This window comes from Vipera berus (genome assembly GCF_964194415.1).
Source record: "Vipera berus genome assembly, chromosome: 5".
Lineage (NCBI taxonomy): Eukaryota > Metazoa > Chordata > Lepidosauria > Squamata > Viperidae > Vipera > Vipera berus.
Window position 1 is genome coordinate 76,335,010 of NC_138207.1, and position 24,882 is coordinate 76,359,891.

At 38.7% G+C, this 24,882-nt stretch overlaps 1 protein-coding gene across 1 annotated transcript; it reads right to left on the reverse strand.

Annotated features, from left to right (window-relative positions):
- Positions 1–3,762: 3,762 nt before the first annotated feature.
- Positions 3,763–19,085, reverse strand: LOC308669267 (lipase member M-like; the record flags this gene model as incomplete). The annotated part of the gene is made up of 10 exons (XM_081329894.1): positions 19,072–19,085; positions 18,228–18,336; positions 16,891–17,008; positions 16,449–16,647; positions 15,898–16,007; positions 13,679–13,815; positions 11,351–11,497; positions 10,872–10,943; positions 6,977–7,048; positions 3,763–3,996 (listed from the first exon to the last, which is right to left on the reverse strand). Exons 2-10 carry the CDS (start codon positions 18,327–18,329, stop codon positions 3,763–3,765), a joined length of 1,191 nt encoding a protein of 396 aa, XP_081186020.1. The 5' UTR covers positions 18,330–18,336; positions 19,072–19,085.
- Between the last annotated feature and the right edge of the window lie 5,797 nt (positions 19,086–24,882).

Below are 24,882 nucleotides of genomic sequence, written 5' to 3' on the forward strand. Positions count from 1 at the left end.
AGTATACTATGTCCACTGCGTTTTGCTGGTCTACTACCTTAGTCACTTTATCAAAGAATGAGATAAGATTGGTTTGGAATGATCTGTTTTTAACAAACCTGTGCTGGATATTAGTTATGACTTTTTTTGCTTCTAGTTGTTCGCAGATCTGTTTTTTTATTATCTTTTCTAGGATCTTCCCAGGTATTGATGTTAAACTGATTGGTCTGTAGTTTTCTGGGTTTGTTTTTTTCTTTCCTTTCTTGAAGATGGGGACCACCTTTTCCAATCCTCAGGTACTTCCCTGGTGCTCCAGGATTTATGAAAGATGTGATGCAACAGTTCTGAGATAACATCTGCCAGCTCTTTCAGAACTCGGGGATGTAGTCTGTTGGGTCCTGGTGATTTATATTCATCAAGGTTGGATAGACACCTTACCATTTTCTTGCTTGTTTTAATTTTTGTTTCTAGTATGTCTTTTGCAGTGGTTTTTTTGGTGTGTTGGGCTATAGTTTCTTTTTGTGTGAAGACTGATGCAAAGAATGAGTTAAGCAGTTCTACTTTCTCCCTGTTACCCATAATTTCCTTACCATCTTCTCTTTAGTGGGCCTACAGTTTCCTTGACTTTTTTTCTTGTTGTTAATATGTTGGAAGAAAGTTTTTTTATTGTCCTTAATTTCTGTTGCAAGTCTTTGTTCGTTCTAAGCCTTTGCTTTCCTGACTTCATCTTTACATGTTCTGGCTGTCTGCAATAATCGGTCTTAGTTATGTGCCCCTCTTTCCATTTTTTCTATTTATCCTTTTTGTCTTTTAGTTTGTTAGAGAGATCTTTGTGCAGCCATGCTGGTTTCTTCTTGGATTTCTTGTTTTTCTTTCTCAGTGGTATTTTGCTGGTCTGGGTTTTTGTGATCACATTTGTCAGGGTTTCCCATGCTTTTGGGGTTGTTTTCTCCTTTAGGATTTTCATCCATAGGATCTTCCCTAGGTTCTCCCTGAGTTTGTTAAAGTTGGCTCTTTTAATGTTTAGTACATTGGTTGGATTGTTTTCTATTGCTAGTGTTTGCATTATATTAAATTCCAGTATGATGTGGTCACTTTCACCCAAGGTTCCGGCAATTTCAATTCCCTCTATCACTTTTTCTCTATTTTTAAGTATTAAGTCCAGTATAGCTTTACGTCTAGTTTCCTCCTCCATCTTTTGGGTGACAAAGTTGTCGGCTAGTTTGGTTAGGAATCTGTTTGATCTCCCACTCACTGTAGAGTTTGTCTCCCAGTTGATATCTGAACAGTTGAAGTCTCCCATTACTACTGTGGTATGCTTCCAACATACATTTGTTAACTGGTCGGCAAAGAGTTTGTCTATTTCTTCTGATTAGTTGGGTGGCCTGTAATATACGCCTATAGTAATGTCACTTTTTTCTTTTATGTTGACCCATATACATTTTGGAGAGATTTTATCTCTGATCATGTGCATTTTTGCAGATATATAGTGTTCTCTTACATATAGTGCAACTCCCCCTCCTCTTTATGTAGACCTGTTTCTTTTGAACAATTTGTATCCATCCATCAGCCCATTCCATTCATGGATTTTGTCCCACCAGATTTCTGTTATGCCAACTATGTCATACCCTCCCTCATGTATAATAGTACACCCTATTTGTTCCTCAAGCTTTGAGCGTTTGTATATAAGCATTTAAGACTTTTATGCCTATCCATAGGTATGTTTCCTGTATCTCCTGATTATTGTTTGAGTTTTTCTTTTTTTTCATCACTGCCTACCTCATTGTTTGATTTATTTTCTTGGGATTTGTGATTGGTTTTGGGTTCTATAGATTCTAGAGATTGGTCACTCTCCCCCTTCAGTTTTAGTTTAAAGACCTCCTGATGAGTTGGGCCAGTCGTTTTCCAAGTACATTTTTGCCTGTTTTCCTAAGATGTAGCCTATTCCTTGCCAAGAGTCCTTTGTGTAGGAAATGCAGTCCATGATCCAGGAAACCAAAGTTTTCTTGTCGACACCAACCCTTTAGCCAATGGTTTATTTCTAAAATTCTTTTTTCACTTGATGGGTGTTGGCCTTTCATTGGGAGTACTGATAAGAACAATAGTTATGCTCCTAGCTTCTTAACTTTTTTGCCTAGTTGTTTTGTAATCCCTCACTATTGTACTCAGGTTGTTTGTTATGTTGTTTGTCCCAATGTGGGGGAAGAGGAGGAGGGGATAGTAATCTGTGGGCCTAATTATTTTGGTTAGGTTCTCAGCCACCTCTTTGATTTTTGCTCCAGTGAGACAACATACCTCCCTGGATTGTATGTCTGGTCTGCAGATGGATGGATCTGTTCCTTTGAGGATAGAGTCTCCTATTACCAACACTCTCTTTACTTTTTTTGGGGGGGTGCTTTTCTGTTTATTTCAGGTGTGTTTGTTGATTTGGCTTTTGGGGGGACATTTGAAGGTTTTTTTTGCTAGGCGTCTGCATGTCTTCTTTGTGTATTGGGGGGTTGTGGGTCTGCATGTTTTGGTCTAAGGGGAGAAAAACATTGCTCAGTTTTAATGGGGCTGCTTCTGATTGGATTAGATCACCTAGTCTAGAGGTGATTAGGGCATGATTGATATACTGTAAACAGGGTTAGAATTAGAGATTACCTTGCAAACCAACCTATTGTTGCCTGCATCTTGCCAAGACGACACATACAGCATACTGATACATATACAGGATATATTTTACTATTTGTCCAAACAAATGAATGGGAACAGCCTGTTGTGTATTTCTTTTTCACCTGTGCTGAGTGATACACATGTGTGAATGAAGCTACAGACCGTGTTTGTGTGATAGGATTACCTATAACTTACTCTGTTGATACTAGGTTTTGGATTTGAGTGATGCATTGAGCTGAAGTGAGTTGTGCAACATTCTGATGCAAAATTGGTTTGGTTAATTTGTGGTTTAGATTGTGCAAAATAGTTGCTGAGTACTGAGTGTTTGTAAACCTCTTTGTAAGCCTCTACTTAATCCCACCTAAGAAAATTAAGCTTCTGCAATAGAAAGTAATCCTTGAATGATTCATGAAATCAATCTAGCAGGGCTAAATTACAAAAAGAGCAAAACTTCTTTCTCTAATCTTTTTCTATAATTGATTTACAACTGATCACTTAGCAACCGCTCAAACTTACAAAGGACCCCTCCCAAGTACTTACAAACAGGTTCTGGAGTTCCAATGTATTCCCCCCCCCGTTATGAGTCTAGTTATGTTACAGCCGTTTGCAGTATCCTATAATCAAAAATTAAGATGTTTTGTCTAAAAACTGCATTTGCTTCCAGTTTTTGACAAAAATACTTCGTAATGAACGATGGGTTTGCTTCAGAATAATAGCCACAAAAAAAAGCTTGTAAATTCAAGTCGGTCACGTGTTGACCTGCTTTAACAACCATCATGACTTACAACTGTCCTGGGCAGGCTCCATTACTATTGTAAATCGACAACTATTTGTATTACACACACACACACACACACACACACACACTTTCCTGATAACACTATTCCAAAACTGTATTTGTCTTCAGTCAACTGAATTCGGAGACAGGGACATGATTCTGATATGAGTGGGGAGCAATTTTGAGTGCAATTGTTTGAAATGGAAAATGTATATTGAAAAATTTACATTATTCAATGTGTATTACAGAGAACTGTCACTGCAGCCAAACAAACAGAAGGAGAATTACAGTGAAGATCATTACACTGATGTTCAAGTTATCCATTTTGTTTTATTTTATTTTGGAAAAGATTATGCATGTTTCTTCATCAGATCAATTATTTCATTATACACGCATTGGGGTGCATTCAGACCCCATATGAAATCGAGATGTGCCCAGTCTCGAATGGATTTATGATAAACAAGGTGTTTAATTTGAGGCAATAAAATAGCATTATCTTTTGGGTCAGAAAGTAAATCTTTTCCTCCAGTCCATACTGCAGTTGGAACTTTCATAGCGTCCACTTTATATAATGGAGGAGTAAGCTAGAAAATATATATATATATAACAATACAAATAATTAGTTAAAGCAATGGCTTTTTCAAAAAAAATTAAAGTGTATAAATGGAAGCAGAGTTAATATATTTAAATGATTTTTTATAGTTCTTGGAAGGCTTACAAACATTAAGAAATAAAACAATTATTATTATTATTATTATTTGGTGTATGATGCAAACCCAAAAACAACAATAAAATTAATGGAATGAAAATCAAAACCATTAAAATGATTTTAAGGAGCAGCATTAAAATACATAATAATTAAATGCGTGATGCAGTTTTACCAGTTTCTTAAATATTGGAAAGGTGGGGTGGGGGAACACTCCCTCCCTATAGCAACCATAACATAGGCAAGCAGCAAGGGGAATTTTCTGAAAGTGTCTCCTGATGATGTAAATCATCTATTAGATTCACAGTGGGACAGTTGTTCACTCAGATAGTAAAGACTTAAGCCCTTTTGGATTTGTGATTATTATTGCTTCCCCTTTTACATTGCTCCTCTCTCTCATAGGACTAAATATCGAGAGTGTTATAAGCATGTAAAGTGTCCTGGCCTCAAAATGGGTTGTTCTCTCATGAAGGCCCATCCTAACTCCATTCCTGTACATTTCAAGAGTTTCACATATGGTCAGAATAAAATAAAAAAAAATCTTGATAGAATGTGTGTCTGTTTACTTTATTCAGCATATATGCCATTCTGCCTGTCAACTGAGAATTTTAACAAAAATAATCAACTGTAAACAATGTGCTGAGGAATCATGTTGACATGTCATAACTAAATGTCCTGATTATAATGTTATCATGGCTTATTTTATTGTATGTTCATGAAATGTATATGCCATAGTGACATAGTGACATCCTTTGGGCTCAGTCCTTAAGTTGCTTTGCTGTGCAAATGCTTCTCAAACTAGTATAACCCAGAAATTTGTAGATAAGATGAAGAAATGAGAGAAGCTGGTGCAACTTTGTAGGGGTTTGCTATGAGAAGCAAGCAACAGTCATCTGGTTGCCAGGCTTTGTAATTACCGAGATATGCAAAAGAGGAAAGACGATGTAAAGGTAAACGATGGTGAAATAATGTCATGAAATAAGGATGATATAAATAGCTTCTTAGGAGACACAGACCATCCTGCAAGGATAGAATTGGGCTCCTCAGGACTGAAAAATGGCTCCTCTGGAGCAGTGTTTCTCAACCTTGGCAGATTTAAGATATGTGGTCTTTGGCTTCCAGAATTCACCAGCTAAATGCTGACTGGAGAAATCTTGGAGGACTCCACTGAGTAGAGAAGGAGAGGAAACAAATCTGGAAGGAATGGTCTAGACCAGGGGTCCTCAATCTTGGCAACTTTAAGACTTGTGGAACTCAATTCCCAGAATTCCTCAGCCAACAAAGCTTCAGTTCTGGGAGTTGAAGTCCACAAGTCTTGCTACGGTTGAGGACCCCTGGTCTAGAAAAAAAGAGGAAGTGGCTGGTTTAATGAAGCAATGAGAGGAAACAAAAACAACAACAATGTAAAAGATTTAAAGTCAGACAAGAATGTAACTTGAGAGTGAGGAGAAAATAGATAAAATTTTCAAGTAAGAGAAAGACAAAGATAATAAAGAGCAGCTAGACAAGCTTTCTATTAGAACATATGACAAAATTGTTCACTTGCTTACATGTAAGAGATAAAGGGAGAATGCACAAAACTTTTCCTACTTTCTGAGAGAGCCTGCTTGCAGCTTGGGTTCAACAGAGGTGAATCCACCCTTGTAGGAAGGCAACCCAAGTATTATTTGGAGAGAATATTGAAGGCAAGAGAGTGAGGAGTATGCCTAGTAGGAAGAGCATCCTCTGTTTGACAGCTGAGAGAAGAAGCCGTGACTGGAGAAAGTGATGCGCAATTGTGTGAATGTGGACTGTGGCCATCTAGGATGAAGTACAGGAGAAATCAACAAGACCCAAGAATTCAGAGATGAAGAGAAGAAGCTACTCTGTTGGGCAGGTCAGCTAAGGTTATTGAAATGTCTTTAAAATATATTTGCTTTTTTTGTGTCCATTGATAGCAGAGCAAAATAGAGGGAGGGAAAGAAACTGCATTTGCCAAGCAGAGTATGAAGTAATGAAGCAATGGAATTCATTCCTATAGAGCTCAATAATTACTGATGTGTAAAAAATATTCTTGAATTCTTCGTGTAAATCTGGTTGTAGATTTGTGTGGTTATTGTTCTAATTCAAGAAGTAAAATAGAGCTCTTCACAAAATTCTGATTCTCAGTACTCAATATTTTCAACTAGAAGTATATCTTGGGCATTATTGGGTCAGTGGGGAGATATAATTGCCTCTTAGACTGCCCAGCTTGATATGGACATTTTGGTGGCATACTTGATAAGAAGAAACGAGCTGGAAGAAATTCTGCTTGACATGTCTCTGCAGGGGACTCAGCTTTCAATCCAATGCCTATTCTTTATTTTGAAGACTGTAAGCTACACTAACAATTTCTTATTGTTGCTGGGACCATCAGGACTCCATCTCCACCTTACCCTTACAGATAGGACTATCTGGTTATGCCCTAGGAAGTTAGATTTACAATGATGAATAGACAATAGACCAGTGTTCCTGAAAATTAAAATTCAGTTAAAAACAACATTTCTGATGAAGTCATGATTCACCCCCAATTTCTCTGGAATAACTTGGCTTCAACTAGCAATCTGAAGGCTATTAATAATGGAGAAAATCTTGCTTCCATGAGGAAGCTATTTCAGAAGACCACGGCCATCAGAGATAAATAACACTTACCTCCCACTTCCTGGAATTGGGGTTCTACTAACAGTTTCTCAGGGAAAGGCACTTTGGACAGATTGAGTCAGATTGGATGACATAGTCAAAGGTACAAGGTGTCTATGAATTATTTCTCCCCACAGACACTTTCTATGCTTTTATTTTTTTCCCAAAATTTGCCTATAAATGAAGAAATATTCCCATACCTGTTTGTGCTTTATTTTATTCTTCATCTCATCACCCCAGTCAAAACCCTTGAATAATCCACAACGAAAAGTCTACCAATAAGGCAGGGATGAAATAAAATGCACTATTAGTGAATTAGTAATGTTTAATTGCAATCATGAATGTTCAAGTTATAATGGATCTAATCCCCTGGCTGTAGGAGAGTACATCCAAACTTCATATTCATGAAACAGATACAACTCTGCACACATTTACCTAGTAATCTCATTCTACTATTCTACTGTTTTTGAGGAGACACATATATTATTGCAGTATAAAATTTGATTCAGATATTTGACCTGGAGCTACAGAGCCAACTTGCTTTAAAACCTGATATGCACATTTCAGTTGGACCTCCATCAAAATGCAACTATCTTGGTCAAACATAATTCCTTAAACTGTCAAGGTAGAAGCTATTTTGACTAAAACTTTTTCTTCAAGTCATATTCAAGAGTGTCTAGCCCTAAGCCTTCCAGTTCCAGCTGTCCACGGATATCCAGCTTTGGTGGTGGTGGGAATCACCTGAAAGCAAAAGGGTGGTGATCTCCAAAATGTCACGAGGTTGGCCACAACTACACAAACAAAGCCTTCCTTTGTTTTATATGTGTGGTATGTATGATGCATGTAAGGAGTGGGTCTGTAAATTCAGTCTTAACCTTTTTGATGCCTTCCTGAGGATGTTCATGTCTGATAGCATTAGTCCAGGATGCACTAAGTCTGATATGAAGGACAATGCATGATTTTTTTACCCATTATGTTCCTTGACTGCTTTCCTCCCAGCCTTAAAACAGCTTTGGGTTACAAGGATATTTTGCAAATCTCAAATAGTGCTACTGCCTATACTGTGTGTTGACAGGCTCCTCCCCTTCAATTTGTCTATTTATAAATATGAAACTCTTAGAGAGAAAGCCTAGACTTTTGGTGTTCTTTCATTGGAGAAAAATATAAGGCATATAATGCCCTAATTCATAACTTGTGCGGTTATTCGGGAGACTTTATGTCCACGGGAGACCACCATTGTCCAAATAGGCGGGAGTGAGTCCCTCCTCCTGAGATGCGGCTCTCGGGTTCAGATGGGCTTGTTACTCACATACCTGGCGCCCAGCTGTGTGGCAACAGCCCTGCCCGGGCTGCTCGACGCCCTCTCAGGATTGGCGGTGGAGTTCCCCAGGCTTATAGTTCTGGGTGACTTCAATCTGCCTGCCTGGACAGGATTATGGCGAGGCTGAGCTCCACCACCTGTTTGTTGGACCCATGCTCCTCCTGGCTGCTTTATGTGGCTCAGGAGGAGACACGAGGCTGGTTCCAGGCAGTAATAACTGCTTCCTTGAAAGAGGGTATCTTCCCCACCGCCTTGAAGGAGGCGGTGGTGAGACCCCTCCTCAAGAAGCCTGCCCTGGACCCGGCTGTTTTAAATAACTATCGTCTGGTCTCCAACCTTTGCTTTCTGGTGAAGGTTGTTGAGAGTGTGGTGGCACATCAGCTTCCTCTGTTCCTGGAGGAAACTGATTATGTGGATCTGTACCAATCGGGTTTCAGGCCCGGTCACAGCACGGAGACAGCATTGGTCGTGCTGGTGAATGATCTCTGGCGGGCTCGGGACAGGGGTTGTTTCTCTGTCCTAGTCCTATTAGACCTCTCAGCGGCTTTTAGTTTAGTTTAGTTTAGTTTATTAATATTTCTATACCGCCCTTCTCCCGAAGGACTCAGGGCGGTGTACAGGGCAAGAACAAAACATAAAGTTACAAAAATTAAAAAGTTATTAAATACATGCCCATAAAAAACAATAAATACATTAATAAAACCCCCAATAAAATGATAATAAGAACCCCTGCAATCCCACCCTCAGGCCAGGCCGGCTTGTTCGAACAGGTATGTTTTCAGATCGCGGCGAAAGGAGCGAAGATCAGGCGCCGTCCGGAGCTCAACCGGTAGCTGGTTCCATAGCTCCGGAGCACCCACAGAGAAAGATCTCCCACTGGGGACCACCAGTCTACATTCTCTGACCGGTGGCACCCTGAGGAGTCCCTCTCTGTGGGAGCGCACAGGGCGAAGGGAAGTTGACGCCGGCAGCAGGTGTTCCCTAAGGTACTCCGGCCCCCTGCCATGTAGGGCTTTAAATACCATAACTAGTACCTTGAATCTCACCCGGAAGACAACTGGCAGCCAATGCAGCTCACGGAGCAGAGGTGTGACATGGGAGTATCGGGAGACTCCCAACACAACTCTCGCGGCTGCATTCTGTGCCAGTTGGAGCTTCCGGGTGGTCCTCAAGGGCAGCCCCATGTAGAGACCATGGTATCCTACTGCAGCGTCTCAGGGGGTTGGGAGTGGGAGGCACCATTTTACGGTGGTTCTCCTCCTATCTCCTGGGCCGCTCGCAGTCGGTGTTGATGGGAGGGCAGAGATACGCCCCGAGGCCTCTTGTTTATGGAGTTCCTCAGGGGTCGGTTCTCTCTCCCCTCCTGTTCAACATCTATATGAAGTCGCTGGGTGAGATCATTCGTGGTTTCGGGGTGGGGTATCATCAGTATGCTGATGATACCCAACTTTTTTTCTCCACCCTGAACCAACCCAGTGATGCCCTCGCCGTGATGTCCCGTTGCCTGGAGGCGGTCCAGGTCTGGATGGGGAGAAACAGGCTTCGTCTCAATCCTGCCAAGACTGAGTGGCTGTGCATACCGGCATCTCGGACTAACCAGTCCATTCCATCTTTAACGATGGGGGGTGAAGTGTTACCCCCCCCGTTGATAGGGCTCGCAACTTGGGCGTCCTCCTGGATTCACGGCTCAATTTTGAAGATCACATAGGATCCGTGACCAGGAGGGCTTTTGCCCAGGTTCGCCTGGTGCAGCAGTTGTGACCCTATCTGGACCAAGATGCCCTATGCACAGTCACCCATGCGCTTGTGATCTCCCGGTTAGACTACTACAATGCTCTCTATATGGGGCTGCCCTCGAGGACCACTCGGAGGCTTCAGCTGGTGCAGAATGCTGCTGTGCGAGTTGTGATGGGGGGTTCCCGATACTCCCATGTAACACCTCTACTCCACGAGCTGCATTCGCTTCTGGTTGCCCTCCAGGTGAGATTCAAGGTGCTGGTGATGACCTATAAAGCCCTAAATGGCTTGGGTCCGGGATATTTGATGGAACACCTGCTGCCGGCATCAAGTTCCCTTCGTCCTGTGTGCTCCCACATGAAGGGCCTTCTCAGGGTGCCACCGGTAAAAGACTGCCGGTGGATAACACCCAGGGAGAGGGCCTTCTCAGTGGGTGCGCCTGCCCTTTGGAACCAGCTGCCTGTGGAGCTTAGGACTGCCCCCGACCTTCCGTCATTCCGCCAGGACCTGAAGACCTGGCTCTTTGAGCTTTCCAGCCCAGGCTGAGAGTTTTTAAATGGGGTTTTATATTTTTTTTCAGGGATCAAATTTAATTATTTTTAACTATTTTTAACTCTTGTATTGTATTAACGTTTTTTAAATACTTTGTAAACCGCCCTGAGTCCTACGGGAAAAGGGCAGTATATAAATTCAATAAACTTAAACTTAATTTTTTAAAGTTTAGCCCCCCGCCAGAATCAGCCTCAAAAATAAATAAATTAAACATGTTTAAAATACAAAATCATATTTGTCTATGTATTTTTGTTATTGTTACTATAGATCTGTGTTTTCAAACTTGGGAATTTTAAGATGTCTGGACTTCAACTCCTTGCTAGCCTGGGGAATTCTGGGATCTTAAAGTTGCCAAGTCTGCACATTTTAAAGTTGCCATGTTTGAAAAATACTGCTATAGATGATGTCTTATTTGTGCAAATGAGTAACACTATTTTAAAGTATCACTTCTTAACAAGCAATAATATTGCAATAAGCAAAGATACCTGGCTCCAGTGCAATATATTCTGAACTGATGTTCCAGCTGGGGATCGGGCCGCATATATGTTTATTCGACTCTAAAGGGAGGGAAGGAGGAAGGAAATGTTAGTCTCCTTGAAATGAACATTGAGTCAAAACACATTTCTAAATAAATGTTTTTCCAAAGTTTTAACTGAAAACTACATTAAATATTTTAGAAGCATCAAAATCAGTACACAACTAAGCCCCACTGAATGCATATAATAGCCTTCAAAATGATTTTAAATATACTTAGATCTATTATCCTTGCATAACATTATTATTTCTGCATCTTGTTTATGTCTACATTACTTCTGGTAGATACGGTTAATAGTTATCCATAAAAAAACAAAACTGAAGTGCAGCTGTTTCTATTTAAATTAAGGTATATTTTAACATGGGATTGCTTAAATAATGTCCATCTATGGTATTTTGTGACCACAGGCTATAAGCAGTCAACACTCACCATATTTATATTTCTCATGTTATAGCCATTCAGATGGAAAAAGACGTTTCCACAAACTCTAGCAAAGAGATGCCGGCTGCAGAAAGTAGCAAGAGCCTTTCTAACTAGCCACTTCTGGGGAAGGAATTCTCTTTTGCCAAGCAAGGTCTACAAAATACCAAATAAATAAATAAATAAATAAATCCGTCAGTTGACGTAATACGTAGTTCTCATGTCTGAATATTCTTCGTGACTTCTGCTATTACCACATGGACACAGTAGAGGAATTATATGGACAAAAGGGCAGGAAAGGTAAACAGGCAGTAGCTTTAGTGGATGACACTTGACATTAGGTGAGAAGGAAGGCTTCTCTCTACATGGAATGGGAGTATTTAAAATAGTTTGCTTATGAAAAGGTAATAAACTAGTCTTTAATCTGATACCTGAAACAATAAATATTTGTTTTACTTTTTTTGTTTTTATCCCGTTTTTATTACTTTTATAAATAACTCAGGTCAGCAATCATACTTAACGTTCCTTCCTCCTTCTACAGGTTCTCAATTTACAACAACAAATGGAGCCCAACATTTCTCTTGTTAAGTGAGACATTTGTTAAGTGAATTTTGCCCCATTCTACGACCTTTCTTTCTACAGTTGTTAAGTGAATCACTGGAGTTGATAAATTAGTAACCCAGTTGGCTAAGTGAATCTGGTTTCCCCATTGACTTTGCTTGTCAGAAGGTCACAAAAGGTGATCACATGACCTTGGGACAGAACAATGGTCATAAATAGGAACCAGTTGCCAAGCATCTGAATTTTGATCACATGATTATGGGAATGCTGCAAAGGTTGCAACTGTGAAAAACAGTCATAAGTCACTTTTTTCAGTGTGGTTGTAACTTTGAACAGTCACTAAATGAACTGTTGTCAGTTGAAGACTACCTGTATTTGTCCCACAACAACAATCCTGTGAGGTGAGTTGGGTTGATAGAGAATGACTGGCCCAAAGTAACTCAGCCGCCTTATTAACATTATACCAGTCCATTCAGGAGTTTTATTACATTCAAACGGCTATTTCTCCAGAAAGTATTACCTGATGACACCCTTATTCACTTTTTGTTTAATATAATCAATGTATATGATCACCAGTTTGCTGGAGTTTTTCTGGGAAGCTAACAGAACAGTAACTAATTAACAAAAATAATACTAATCAATTAATACTTTAAAATAATTAATAAAAATAAAACACAAACTTATATTTCAGCTTTAGATGTATTGCCCAACCTTCCAAAGGCTGCATTAGATTTCTGCATCACTGCATGTCAAGGAACATATGCATCTGTTGTTTGGTGTTGGTTGCATACTGTTGCATTTATATTTCTGCAAATATCAATGTTCTGGCTAGGGGATGCTCAACAACAAAGCACCAACAGGAACCAATCAACATGCAGGATGTGCATCTCCGCACAACGTGTAGTTGAGATCTGGGAGGTGTGCATGTCAGCCTGTCTCCAACCTTTTGCAATCTATGCTTACCCATCAACCCCTTCACAGCGCAGGTATGTGTTGATGCCTACACACAGTTGTAGACAAGTCTAAATCAAGCTTGAAATGAGCATCTTTAATCAATAATGTGGTCTTGTGTTACGTAGAGCAGGGGTGTCAAACATGCCGCATCACATGATGTGTTGTGACATATCATGACTTTTTTCCCTTGCCGTAGCTGGGGTGGGCGTGGCTTTTGCATGACACATCCGGCCCATGGGCCGGCAGTTTGACACCCCTGATGTAGGGCTTTACAGGTGATAACCAGTTTCTTTAACTGTACCTGGAAGCCTACTGGAAGCCAGAATTCGTGAGGTAATGGTATTACATAAGCATATTATGGTACACATATAATTGCCCATGTTGTTGAATTTTAAGCAACTGCAGCATCCAGACAGTCAGATCCATGTGCAGCTCATTGCAGCAATCCATCATAGAGGTGAGTCAGGCTGGTATAACCATGAGGAACAACTGGTGGAATTGACACTTCAGTTAAAAGGCCCTCTTAGCCAGACCTGCCACTGTGGTTATATGCCATATAGACAGGTGCATCTATTCTGATAGAGGGTAGTCAGAAAAACCAAGGTGGCAGTCGTGACTAATATTGTGTTTGTGTTTCACATGTAAAAGGACATCCCTTTGATTGTGAAATTGTGACTGCTATTTTCAATTTGCTGACCATAATCTGTGATGCCTTTACATACAGAGATAAGACTACTAAAAGCTAGTGAAATTTTCAAATTAAGGATATGTCCTTTAATGACTCTTTGGATGAACAGAAATTGGAATAAAATATGAACTTACCCGAAGGAACGTCTCTGGGAGATTAAGAAGTTTTACTATAGGACTTTTGGCATACTTAATTCTTGTCACAGGAGCTAAGGCAAAAAACATTTTGATTTTCTGAGCCACTTCTGGCATGGTTGAAAATGTTATAAATGCTGAGAAAAATTCAAGAAGAAAGAGAGATATTTTTTTAAAAAAGGAATAAAATTTACCAGGAGCTTTCCTTCCCCCACTCTTTAGTTTACACAGTAGCATTTCAATATATTGGGCATATCTATTTTAATTACTCAATAGGATTTTACGAATGCACTTTTGTATGACTATGTTTTTCTGACACAGTGCTCACATACATGCATGCACAAAGAGAGAGAGTGGCTTTCTGAACAAAGAAGCTCCATGTACAATACAAACTGTCAGTGGCAAAGAACCAAGAGCACACACTGAGTTCAAAGCATGGAAGAGTTTTTTATTCTTATAAGGCAAGAATCTGGTCAACTAATGGTCAAAACTAAATGGGTCAACTAGAAAAGGGTCAGCAAAATTCACAGGGAGCTGGACTTGGGTTTCCTGTGGCTACAAATGATTCCAAACTCATGACCTTTCAGCTCAGCCTGCTCATCTCCTTTCTTTTAACTTTCAAACATCTTTTGAAACAACCTATGTACAAATCCTCTTGTAGAATACTCAGTTTACCCCAGACACCAAATGCACTCATAGAATGGGACACAAGGCTGAACAAATGCCAAGGACATCTGCAGGTGAGTATTAAGATAAATAAAGATGGTGAGTGTCACTGTCTGACTGTAACCATCATCTTGCCTTTTTAGACCAATACTTCTCAGACACCCGTGTGTGTGTGTCCTTCCATACTATACTATACCATGCTGCCCTAAGAAATATGCATTTGATATTTATTATGATAAGTTGTTATCATCTATGACATAGATGGTAAGTTGTCATCCTCATCCATATAAAAAGAGAGCTGATTAGGAAAGATCTCTCTTAGATCCCTTTTTATATGGTGGAGCTGTCCCCACAGATATTTGTATGTAGACAAATAGCAGGAAAGGTAATGACCATTCATGGCAATGAATAGTGGACAAGGGATGGGCATATTTATTCAATACTGTGAATCCACTCTTGAATTCACTCTTGATAATTGACTATTTTATACTAAAAAAATAGGCCAAAACACTTTATTGTAATGCTTTCAAATTAATAGTCTTTAAAATGGTTCTCTGTACCTGAAGCATTTTTGACTCAGTTTTATCATACCTTAAAGCTTTTACACACACACACAAACACACGGGGGGGGGGGGGGCTTATAGAAGCCTAATTTTCTTAATGTAAAAGTTATTGTTGGCTTAGTTTGCTTCACTTTTGGTGAGTTAGCCAATAATCACACTAAGTGGGTAGGAACATTTTAAAAACTTTATTTCTGAGCAAAAATAAAGAATTTACACTCCGGACTAACATCTCAAAGCAAGCACATTGCTTCACCTCACAACAGGTATTAATATAGTTTGTACATTACATCAGCTATTCTGATTGGCTGGCTAAATTTACCTCACCACACACCTTATCTTTTGGTAGACTTTTTTCTACCACAGGAAGATTCTCCTAACTTCCTCCTAGGGTTGCCCAGTAGCTTATATAACCTCCCCCCACCTTCTAACAACTTCTAGAATCCTCTTTTGGTGCCATCATTATTAGTAGTTTTGCTATTCAGTGATATAAAAGTGACAGAACTGAAGAAAGGTGTAACAATGTTTTGTGAGGGGAGGGGGAAGAAAAATATCTGGAGGGTTAGAGGTATCACCTTGGCCCTTTTTTGTTTTTTAGCACCAATAGTAGCTGCTCTTATATCCCAATAGGCCTCTGTTATTTGAAACTCTAGCCTAGGCCAACTTTGACATGAAAGGTGGAGGTACCAGTGCAATAGAGTCACAAAATGAAGACAACATAACAATGAGGAAAAAGTATGGCTACTCTGCTTCAGTTCCTTTCATGAAAGCTTCAAAGGAATGCTGCTGGTGGGGCTTGCAATCGTATTTCTGACCTGAATGAAATGAGAACTATCAAAACTTTCAAGCAAGGTGCAAATCCAGTGTAATACGATTTTAATATTAATCTTCTTCCTCCTCTTTCCTCATAGTATGAAATTCCTCCATAGTTAGACTGCTATAACACAAATAGTTATAACCACATTCCATATCAGTTTTTATTCATTTACATACCTATTGTAGTACCCTGTGAGTAGCCAACATAGTACAATTGTTGTTGGCCAGTTTTCCGTAGAATGAAATTGAGGACAGCTGGAAGATCATACTTTGCCATTTCATCAAAGCTAGGAAAAGATACAAGAGAAAAAAATTAAATGCAGCAGGAATGAATTTAACACTCTGATTGGGATTCTAAAGGAAACCAAAATAATATAGGAATGGTATATACAATAGTTATCCTCTAGATGGCATATCAAAAATGCCTATTCAATATTAGCTTCATATGGAAATATATTCCATAATTTTGAAGAAACAGGTTGCAGACATGTACAAATATTAGAATATTGAATATACAATATTGAATATACAGTATACAATACAATATTGAATATACAATATGGATTAGAAAAGATGTATTCATCCCTAGAACCAAATACCAGAACTCACTGAATTATTTTGGACCTTAAATGTTTATGGCATGATATAGGCATTATTTTCTCTTTTCATTTCACTTGAGATTCCATTTCCCTTTTGCAAAATATCAAGATTGCAATAATTAAATATACCTGAAAGCCCAAAATTCATCTTCATTCACAGACAGATTTTGGTGACTTCTGGACCAAGTATTTCCTCTGCTGTTTCCAATCCAAACGTCATATCCAGCATCTGCGAGGATGAAACCCAAACTGTTGTGGGCCAAGTTGGTAACCCAGTTGCTTCCATCTCCTAGCAAACCATGCTGGAGAAAAACTACAGGTTTCATACCTGGAGAAATAAGATATTAAAATTAATTCGATATTAGAATTAATTTGTTTTACTAGGAATAAAGGTGTCAAAAAGATAGAATGTGGGGAAAATTGTGATTTCTCTATGTAGGATATATTAGGTTGGACTAGGATTCAATTTATCTGGACAGTTCTCATCTATTCACTCATAAAGATAGTCCTAGATATATGCTTAATTTTTTCCTTATATGTTTCTACTTTATCCCTTATTGATTTATCTCACCAAAATCCATTTGATAGTTTCTGCCAGACGGAATTCTATTCAAGCTCAGAATATAGCCATCTGCTGTCATCACTTTATACTCCTCACTCAGATAGCCTTTATGGATGATAAGTTCATTCTGCAACAGAGTAAAACCAAACCAACAAATCAACAGATATTTTAAGAATTTGTGGCACAGGCTAATCTTATCTTCTGGAATTATGTTTGATGTATCTGCAGCTGAGCACTGAATGATTATTAGAGAAATATAGTTTTAGGAAACTGACAGCAAGTTGCAAGGATAAATTCATACAGTCATACAGTTTTTTCCGCTCTCTCTTTTTAGGGCTGTTATAATAGTGTCTTTTAATTCGCCCCTCATTTTCTAGGTGGTGTTTTTCCCCCCCTAGGAATAATAAAACTAATGATTTAAACAACACCATATTATGCATCTTTTTAAAAATAAATATTAACCAGAAAGATGTGAGGGAAGATGGATCATCAGTTGATGGGGACATATTATTTTGCCCCACATCATAAACCCTTCTTGAATTTGGAGTAATTGGGCTTAAGTGAAAATCAAAATAAACATGAGAATGACTTGAGTCTCTATCATCCATAGAAGATCATTTGAATAAAGAGATAAATTTAGTATGATCTTTTGCATCTTATGTTTGTAAAAATTTGATGTTATTTATTCATCAGGTCTATGCAAAATGCTCAGTAGGCTTTTGATTAGTTTAGTGTAAAGTTGCCTTGATTTATATTCATAAAGTGGGAGGAAAAGGCATAAGAATCTTGAAGATATGTGCATTTGATATACTTCTAAGACTTTTAAACACGGTTTCAACAGAAGATAGAAATGAGTACCGCATCTCTTTTACTTTACCTTTGGATAACTAAGTGAAACAACTCAGCTAGCTTTACTTAAACCATTGGCTGTTTTGATGTATGAAATGTAGACTGAATGAACCAATCAGAATAGAACATACTTTGGTATATTGCAACATATATTAAATACATCCTTTAAAAAATAGGTGAAGAAAATCAATCATGTAAATTGATAAAATAGATGGTAGATAAAAGTGTTCTGTGTGCCTTTAGCATCTAGTCATGCCGGCCACATGACCATGGAGACGTCCTTGGACAAGCGCTGGCTCTTCGGCTTTGAAACGGAGATGAGCACCGGCCCCTAGAGTCAGAAACGACTAGCACGCATGTGCGGGGGAACCTTTACCTTTACCTTTTAATTAATTTGGAAATCCCAGGAGATAATGAGTCTAACTTTAAAAATATGAGAAGCACCTTTAAAGTTGGGCATCGTATTCATTTTCCATGAATAGTGAAAGGCAACTTACAATATTCATAAAGGCTTCTGAATCCGCAGCTCTCTTTGTCCTTATTAGTTTTGAGTAGGCAAATCCATGAATCAGGCATATCATAACAATGAATGCCTGCATCCTGTGCCTGTTTAACAAAAGATGTAGATTTCTTAATGACTGTGGGCACATATAACAATGAAACCATTTTTCTTATTAAAAGGCTGTATGACCAAGACCATTCTAATGGCTACAGTTCAATGTCACTTCTGTTTGAAAATACTTTTTCTCTTTTCTAGAAACAACTAAAAATTAGAATCTAAATGCATTCAGTTCGTTCATATGAACCTATAGAATAAACTTCTAATGGAAGAAGAAGAAGAAGAAGAAGAAGAAGAAGAAGAAGAAGAAGAAGAAGAAGAAGAAGAAGAAGAAGAAGAAGAAGAAGAAGAAGAAGAAGAAGAAGAAGAAGAAGAAGAAGAACTGAAGCACGTCTTGCAGATCAATAAACATTGAAATGTCAGAACAATTTCATACATATTCAACAGTCATATTGCTCTAATAATAATAATAATAATTTATTAAACTTGTATGCTCAATTTATTCTAAATAACTCTGGAAAAAAGTTAAAGGATGTATCTATGTGTTCTGTTAATTAAAGCAACTTCTTTTTCTTTTCTCTCACTATCAGAAGGATAACTAAAAAACATCAGATAAACCATGTAATTGCCTTTATAGCTGGTGGTAGCCCTTTCATCTTTAAAATTCTAATAAAGACATAGATAACTTCATGGCGGGGGGGGGGGAAAGAAATACATTAGTAAGCATATGCTTCTCTATCAACATTCCTTTTCCTGTAGTACAAGAAATTATTGTTACTTACTGGTTTTAATATTCACTTGTTCCTCCAAAAGTTTCAGATGTTGAGACGGTGACTCTTGACACAATATTTATACCAGAAATGTAAGAGGAAGGTGATAGAGAAGTTACAACATTTAACCCTTTCTTTGAAATCATTTATTAATGGCATCTCTTTCCATCTCTTCCCCTTATCCTTTTAGCTGCTATTTAAGTTTAGTAATCTTGAAAGGAATGCACTAAAGACCAAATCTTGCTTAGGAACTCCTTATATTTTTGGGGACTGTTAGAACTGTTAGGTTAGTGAGATGTTCAAGTGACTTCAGATATAATTGAAACATTTGAAGGTAAGGGATTTCAAATGCAAATATACTGCTCAAAAAAATAAAGGGAACACTTAAACAACACAATGTACTGTATTTAATAGTAGGATGTCTTATCTTGTGTTCCCTTTATTTTTTTGAGCAGTATATTTTGTCTCACTCTAGGAATTTCTAATCAAAAGAATATGTTTGTTCCTATAGTTTTCCAATACATATCTTCTGTGAGCACTGCAAAGAACATTTTATCCATAAAACATCCAGGATTCACTATACGTCCCTCCCCACTTTGCTTCCCTGCCCTAGCCAAGCATTCTCCCACAAGCACAGGATCCACTTTTCATTTCGGATCAACCAAGTGTTGATCCATTGCTTGCAACAGGAATGGACTGATCAGCTTGTTGCCCCAGCTTGACATCAGGGACTGAGAGAGAGAGTAACTGATCCAAAGTCACCCAGCTGCCTTTCATGCCTAAGGTAGGACTATAACACACAATCTCCTGGTTTCTAGCCTGAAACCTTAACCACTAGACCAAACTGGCTCTCTCAATGATTCACTTTGCTGTTGCTTGATATCCTGACATCTAGGCTCATAGACCTAGTGTGTTCTATCACTGGCAGGTTTGGAAAACACATTATCTTCTGTTTCTGAAATCAAACATAATTACAACATTTGGATTCTATCCTATGATTTAACAGGTCAGTCTCAAGTGCAGGCCCAAAGTGGCAAGAGTCTAAGCACAATGCACTGAAGCCGTTTAAAAATGCGTCCATGCATACCATAAAAACCTGCTTTTCATGAATAAACACTCTTATCACTCAGTATTTTCAGGAGCACAATTGCATGGGTTGTCCCAAGGAAAAATACTTCTTCCCTTTGAAATGCTTTGTACCACTGAGCATTAAGATTTACAGAGGTCATGACCTCCATTTACATTTGTTATCTACCCAGGGCTGATATATGCCATTGTCATTAAATGAATGTTATCTAGAGTCTGAGAGCCAGACTTGTAAGGGCCAGACAAATCGGAGGGATATTTACACTACTAAGTTGTTTCCAAAGACCAAATAGAGATGTTTAGAAATAAACCAGGCCAATAAAGATTTTGCAGTTTCAGAAAAGCCACATGCTGTATTTTGTTATTATATTCCCTCAATGAATTTTCCATTGGATTTTTTTTCTTCACTTTTACATTTACATACAATTTATAAATTACACACAAGAAAGAATGATACTGCTTTATAGCATACATGACAGGCATGATAGCAGCAGAAAGGAGTATTTTATAATAACTTGAGTTATTATAAAAATAATGAAGGTGGGAGATAAATAAATTTAATTCTTTTGAGCAACGTGCTCAAACTACTTTGCGGTCATTGTGTGTATGGTGAGATTTGACTAATAACAGATTTAAAGCTTTGTGTCTCACTAAATAATCTGTAGACTATGTTCATTCAAACAAATATTGCTAAGCACATTTGATTTGTGCTTAGATTGTAAGCCGCCCTGAGTCTTCGGAGAAGGGCGGGATATAAATGGGATTAAAATAAATAAAAATAAATAAATGAAGTAAAGTTTGTCATGATTTACAGTATAGGATATTCAATTTTTTGTATTTATATCTGATACTTCAGAACATTTTTAAATAAAGAAGACTGCATGGTATTTGAGACATTGATTTTTAAACCAATTTACATCTGCCCCCCCCAGCTTTATAGGTTATATTTTTCTCCCTAGCGGAATGTACTAGAGTCAATGTCAATGTTTCAAAATTTTGCCGGCATCTTTGCTTTGGCCTGGTCAAATGCAGTGCCCTCTGCTGGGGAACAGCTCTGTGAAATCCCTGGAATTAGATATTTTCTTCTTTCTTTCTACACGGAAACCCAAACAAGTTTTATATCTCCCACCTTCTCATGGCCATTATTTGCCCCTTCTCATGGCCATTGTTCAGATATATCCTTCCAGGTTATCCAGTTCTGCATTTGTCTATTTGCTTTCCCTTGTATTTGGAAAATAGACCTATCCAATACATATCACTATTTTTCTTGTTCTATTTTTCTCTGATCAGTGAACTTATGGCCCTAATCAAATTTGTTTTGGAATAATTCCAATCAAATTAATATATTGTAATCATATGTTGTGAATGTCTGAACTTGTTGGTTGCTTCAGATTTTATTTTTTTGCCAGATAAAGTATATCACTTCTGTATGTACTATCTGCTTTCCTTCAAGTCTGAAAAATCTATTATCACTCTATTCTGATTCATTATGTGCCTTCACATCATCTAGTGATCACATAGAAAGATTTCTCCATTATGATCTTTCTCAAACCTGTTCTTTCAAATCTCCCAATGGTGTGCTCATTGACACTTTACTGCTGGTTGTCCTCTCCTTTTCCTTTTCACCTTTCCTACAGCCTTCCCCAGAGAGCTGGGTCTTTACATAAGGTATCCCAAGTAGGATAATTTGAGCCTGATTATTTGTGCTTTGAGTGAGAACTGTGGTTTGATTTGATTGATGATCCATTTGTATGTTTTCTTGGCCATCCACAGAATTCTCAGGAGTGTTCTTCAACACCAAAGCTCAAAGCATCAAAACTCTTCCTATCCTGATTTGATTCATTTCAGATCTGTTCATTTGTTTGAACAGCATTTTTATCTGAGTGCTAGCCATATAGTCATAATAAATAGTTTATTTGCTATGGAGTAATTTTTAGTTAAACAAATATATGATATTTATGTATGGTTATTGTTAAAATGATGTTAGCCCTTCACGTTAGACTCAGTCAGAAAGCCAGTCATGAATGCTAATACTACTCATATTATAAGGCTACAGTAACAATCTTGCAACTTCGCTTTCACCTTCCTCCCTTTATCTTTAGGAGAACCACAACCAGTTTGGTCTAGTGGCTAAGGTACCAAACTAGAAAGTGGGAGATGGTGGGATCTAGTGCCAGCTTAGCCATGAAAGACAGCTGGGTCACCTTGGGCCAGTCACTCTCTTTCATCCCAACTCACCTCACAGGGTTGCTGTTATGGGGGAAATAGGAGGATGAAGGTGTATTAGATATGTTTGATGCTTTAGGTTATTCATAAAAAATAATAAAGGGAGGATACACATAAATAAAATACAAAAAATAAATTGTCTGGGACACTTTTTCAAATTACAGTTCTGACACAGGCTCTGATTTCTTTTATCTGACTGTTATCTTGGTTGCAGCACTTCCTCCTGTTCTTCTTGGCTATTCTTTTTTTCCATTACAATTGATCGGTTGTCCCTCATTTTATTTTTCCAAGACATAGTATATATTCTTTAAAAGATGAAGACAATGGAATGCTCTCCAGCTTACTATCAGAGACAGTTAGAAAGCCAGTAAGGAGATTTTGTTGCCAGTGCTGCTATAATGATCTTTGGTTGAATAGTTTCATACGTACCACAGTTGAAGGAAGAAAGTAGGAAGAAGAAGCATTGTTGCCTCGCCCAATTTGACTCATTGGGGTTAAGTGAAAAATAAACTATATTTGACTCACAATTCAAGAGAAAGTCATGATTCAGTTCATAGTGTGATCCATCCAGTCAGGCCAACTGTGGGAAGAAAAAGGGAAGGACATTCCTATGAATCTTATACAATTTGTGTGGGATAAACTGAAGTAGCTGAACACAGAATGATCTGATGCTCTCCAGATCTTACTGGACTACAGTTAGACTTTCTGGACTACAGTAGATTAGATTAGATCTCCAGACTACACATGTCTGTTTAGGGCAGTGCAACTCCATTCACTAGCAAGGACAGCATAGTCACAGAATTGGTAGCCCCAAACCCAAACCCAGGCAATCATGCCAGCATTTAGCTGAAGCCTGTTGTTTCCCATTTTTGTTATTTATTCATTTATTTATCCAATCTGTGTAGCTTCCCATCTCACCAAAAGTGACTGTGGACAGTGCACAACAATTGAATAAAACCCACAAATATAAAAACAACAGATATTAAAAATATAGAAATCTACATTGAGAAATAAATAGTATTAAAAATATATATTGTATAAACCTCTAGTTGATGACAGGATAAGAATGGCCACCTCAACAATACAATCATCTAAGCAAATCTCCGGTTCCCTGGGAACCCCAGGCTTGATAGCATAACTAGGCCTTTAACACTCTCATAGTCTCCAGACATCAAAAGCATTGTTTAATTCACCAGGGGCAGAGATGTATAATTGTCCTTCTTTCAGGGAGATGGCTGGTTGAGAAATGTGAAAAATAAATAAATAAAAAATAAAAATTGGGAATGATATCTCACTCCATGGTGGCAGATGAGCTCACCCGGTGGCTCCATGTAGATGTTGAGTAGGATAGTGCACTGATCCCTATTGCACCCCATACACAATCTGACATGAAGAGGGAGACACTAAGAGCTCCCCTAATTTCATATCACACATTGCCACAGGTCTGACAGGAAAACAGATCAGTTTGTGACCACAGATATGTGACTCCTGCCCTGAAGCCTCAGCCCTTTCAGTAGTCTTTACAATTCTCTAGCTGCATTTATAATTTTATATGTTGTACAAGTTACTATTTATTGGTAAATTTTGAATTATTTTCTCTTAAATTTGATGCATTTGTGGACTGAGTTAGGCATACCTATCAATGTTAACTCTAGAATTTCTCATTTTTCCAAGTCAACCCTTTTTACTGTTACACTTTTTTTCCATCTTCAAATTCTACATTTATATTTTATGTTAATTTATCCCAGGGCTTTTTTTCTAAAAAAAAAAAAAAGTGCCGTAACTCTCATCTTGGCGGGCGCAGGAGGCGGGGGGGTGGGGGGCGCTGCTGTGGTCATGGGCGTGAGGGGTGTTGGTGGCAGGCTGCCCCCCGGGGCCGGAGCCGGCGTGGCTGGTGCTATGGGAGCAGCAAGGCCCGCTCTATATGGCGGGGCTGCATGGGGCTGGTGGCGGGCGGGGGAGGCAGGGTGGGCAAGGCGATGCAGGGCCACCACTTAGGCATGCAGGGTGAGGCGACGGTGGCACAGGTCCAGCACTGGGTAGGCCACCAGCCTGGCTGACACGGGTAAGGACAAGGAAGGAGTGCACATGGACTCCGCAGAACCCACCTCCCTCTCCTTGTCCTCTCTTATTTACCTGGTTGAGATGGTGTAGTTGGGCAGCAGGGAGGGATGCAAAGTTCCTGCCAATTCACCTTCGTTGCAGACAACTTGCCAGTGCAACGTTTGCCGGCCGGGTCTTTTGGCGTGCTCAGCAGCAATTCCTATTGGCTTTCAAAAGCCAATAGGCTTTTGAAAGCCAATAGAGGGAGTAGCATAGCTTGTGCAAAAGCTTTTTGTGTGTGTGTGCAAAAAAAAAAGTTGCTGGAACACCATTCTGAGCGTTCTATGGGAAAAAAAGCCCTGCTTTTATGTTTTAATCTTATGATTTAAAAAATATTTTTTTCTATTGTAAGTTGCCCCAAACCTCGCCATGTGGATTGCATACAAATATTATATAATCGGTAAATAA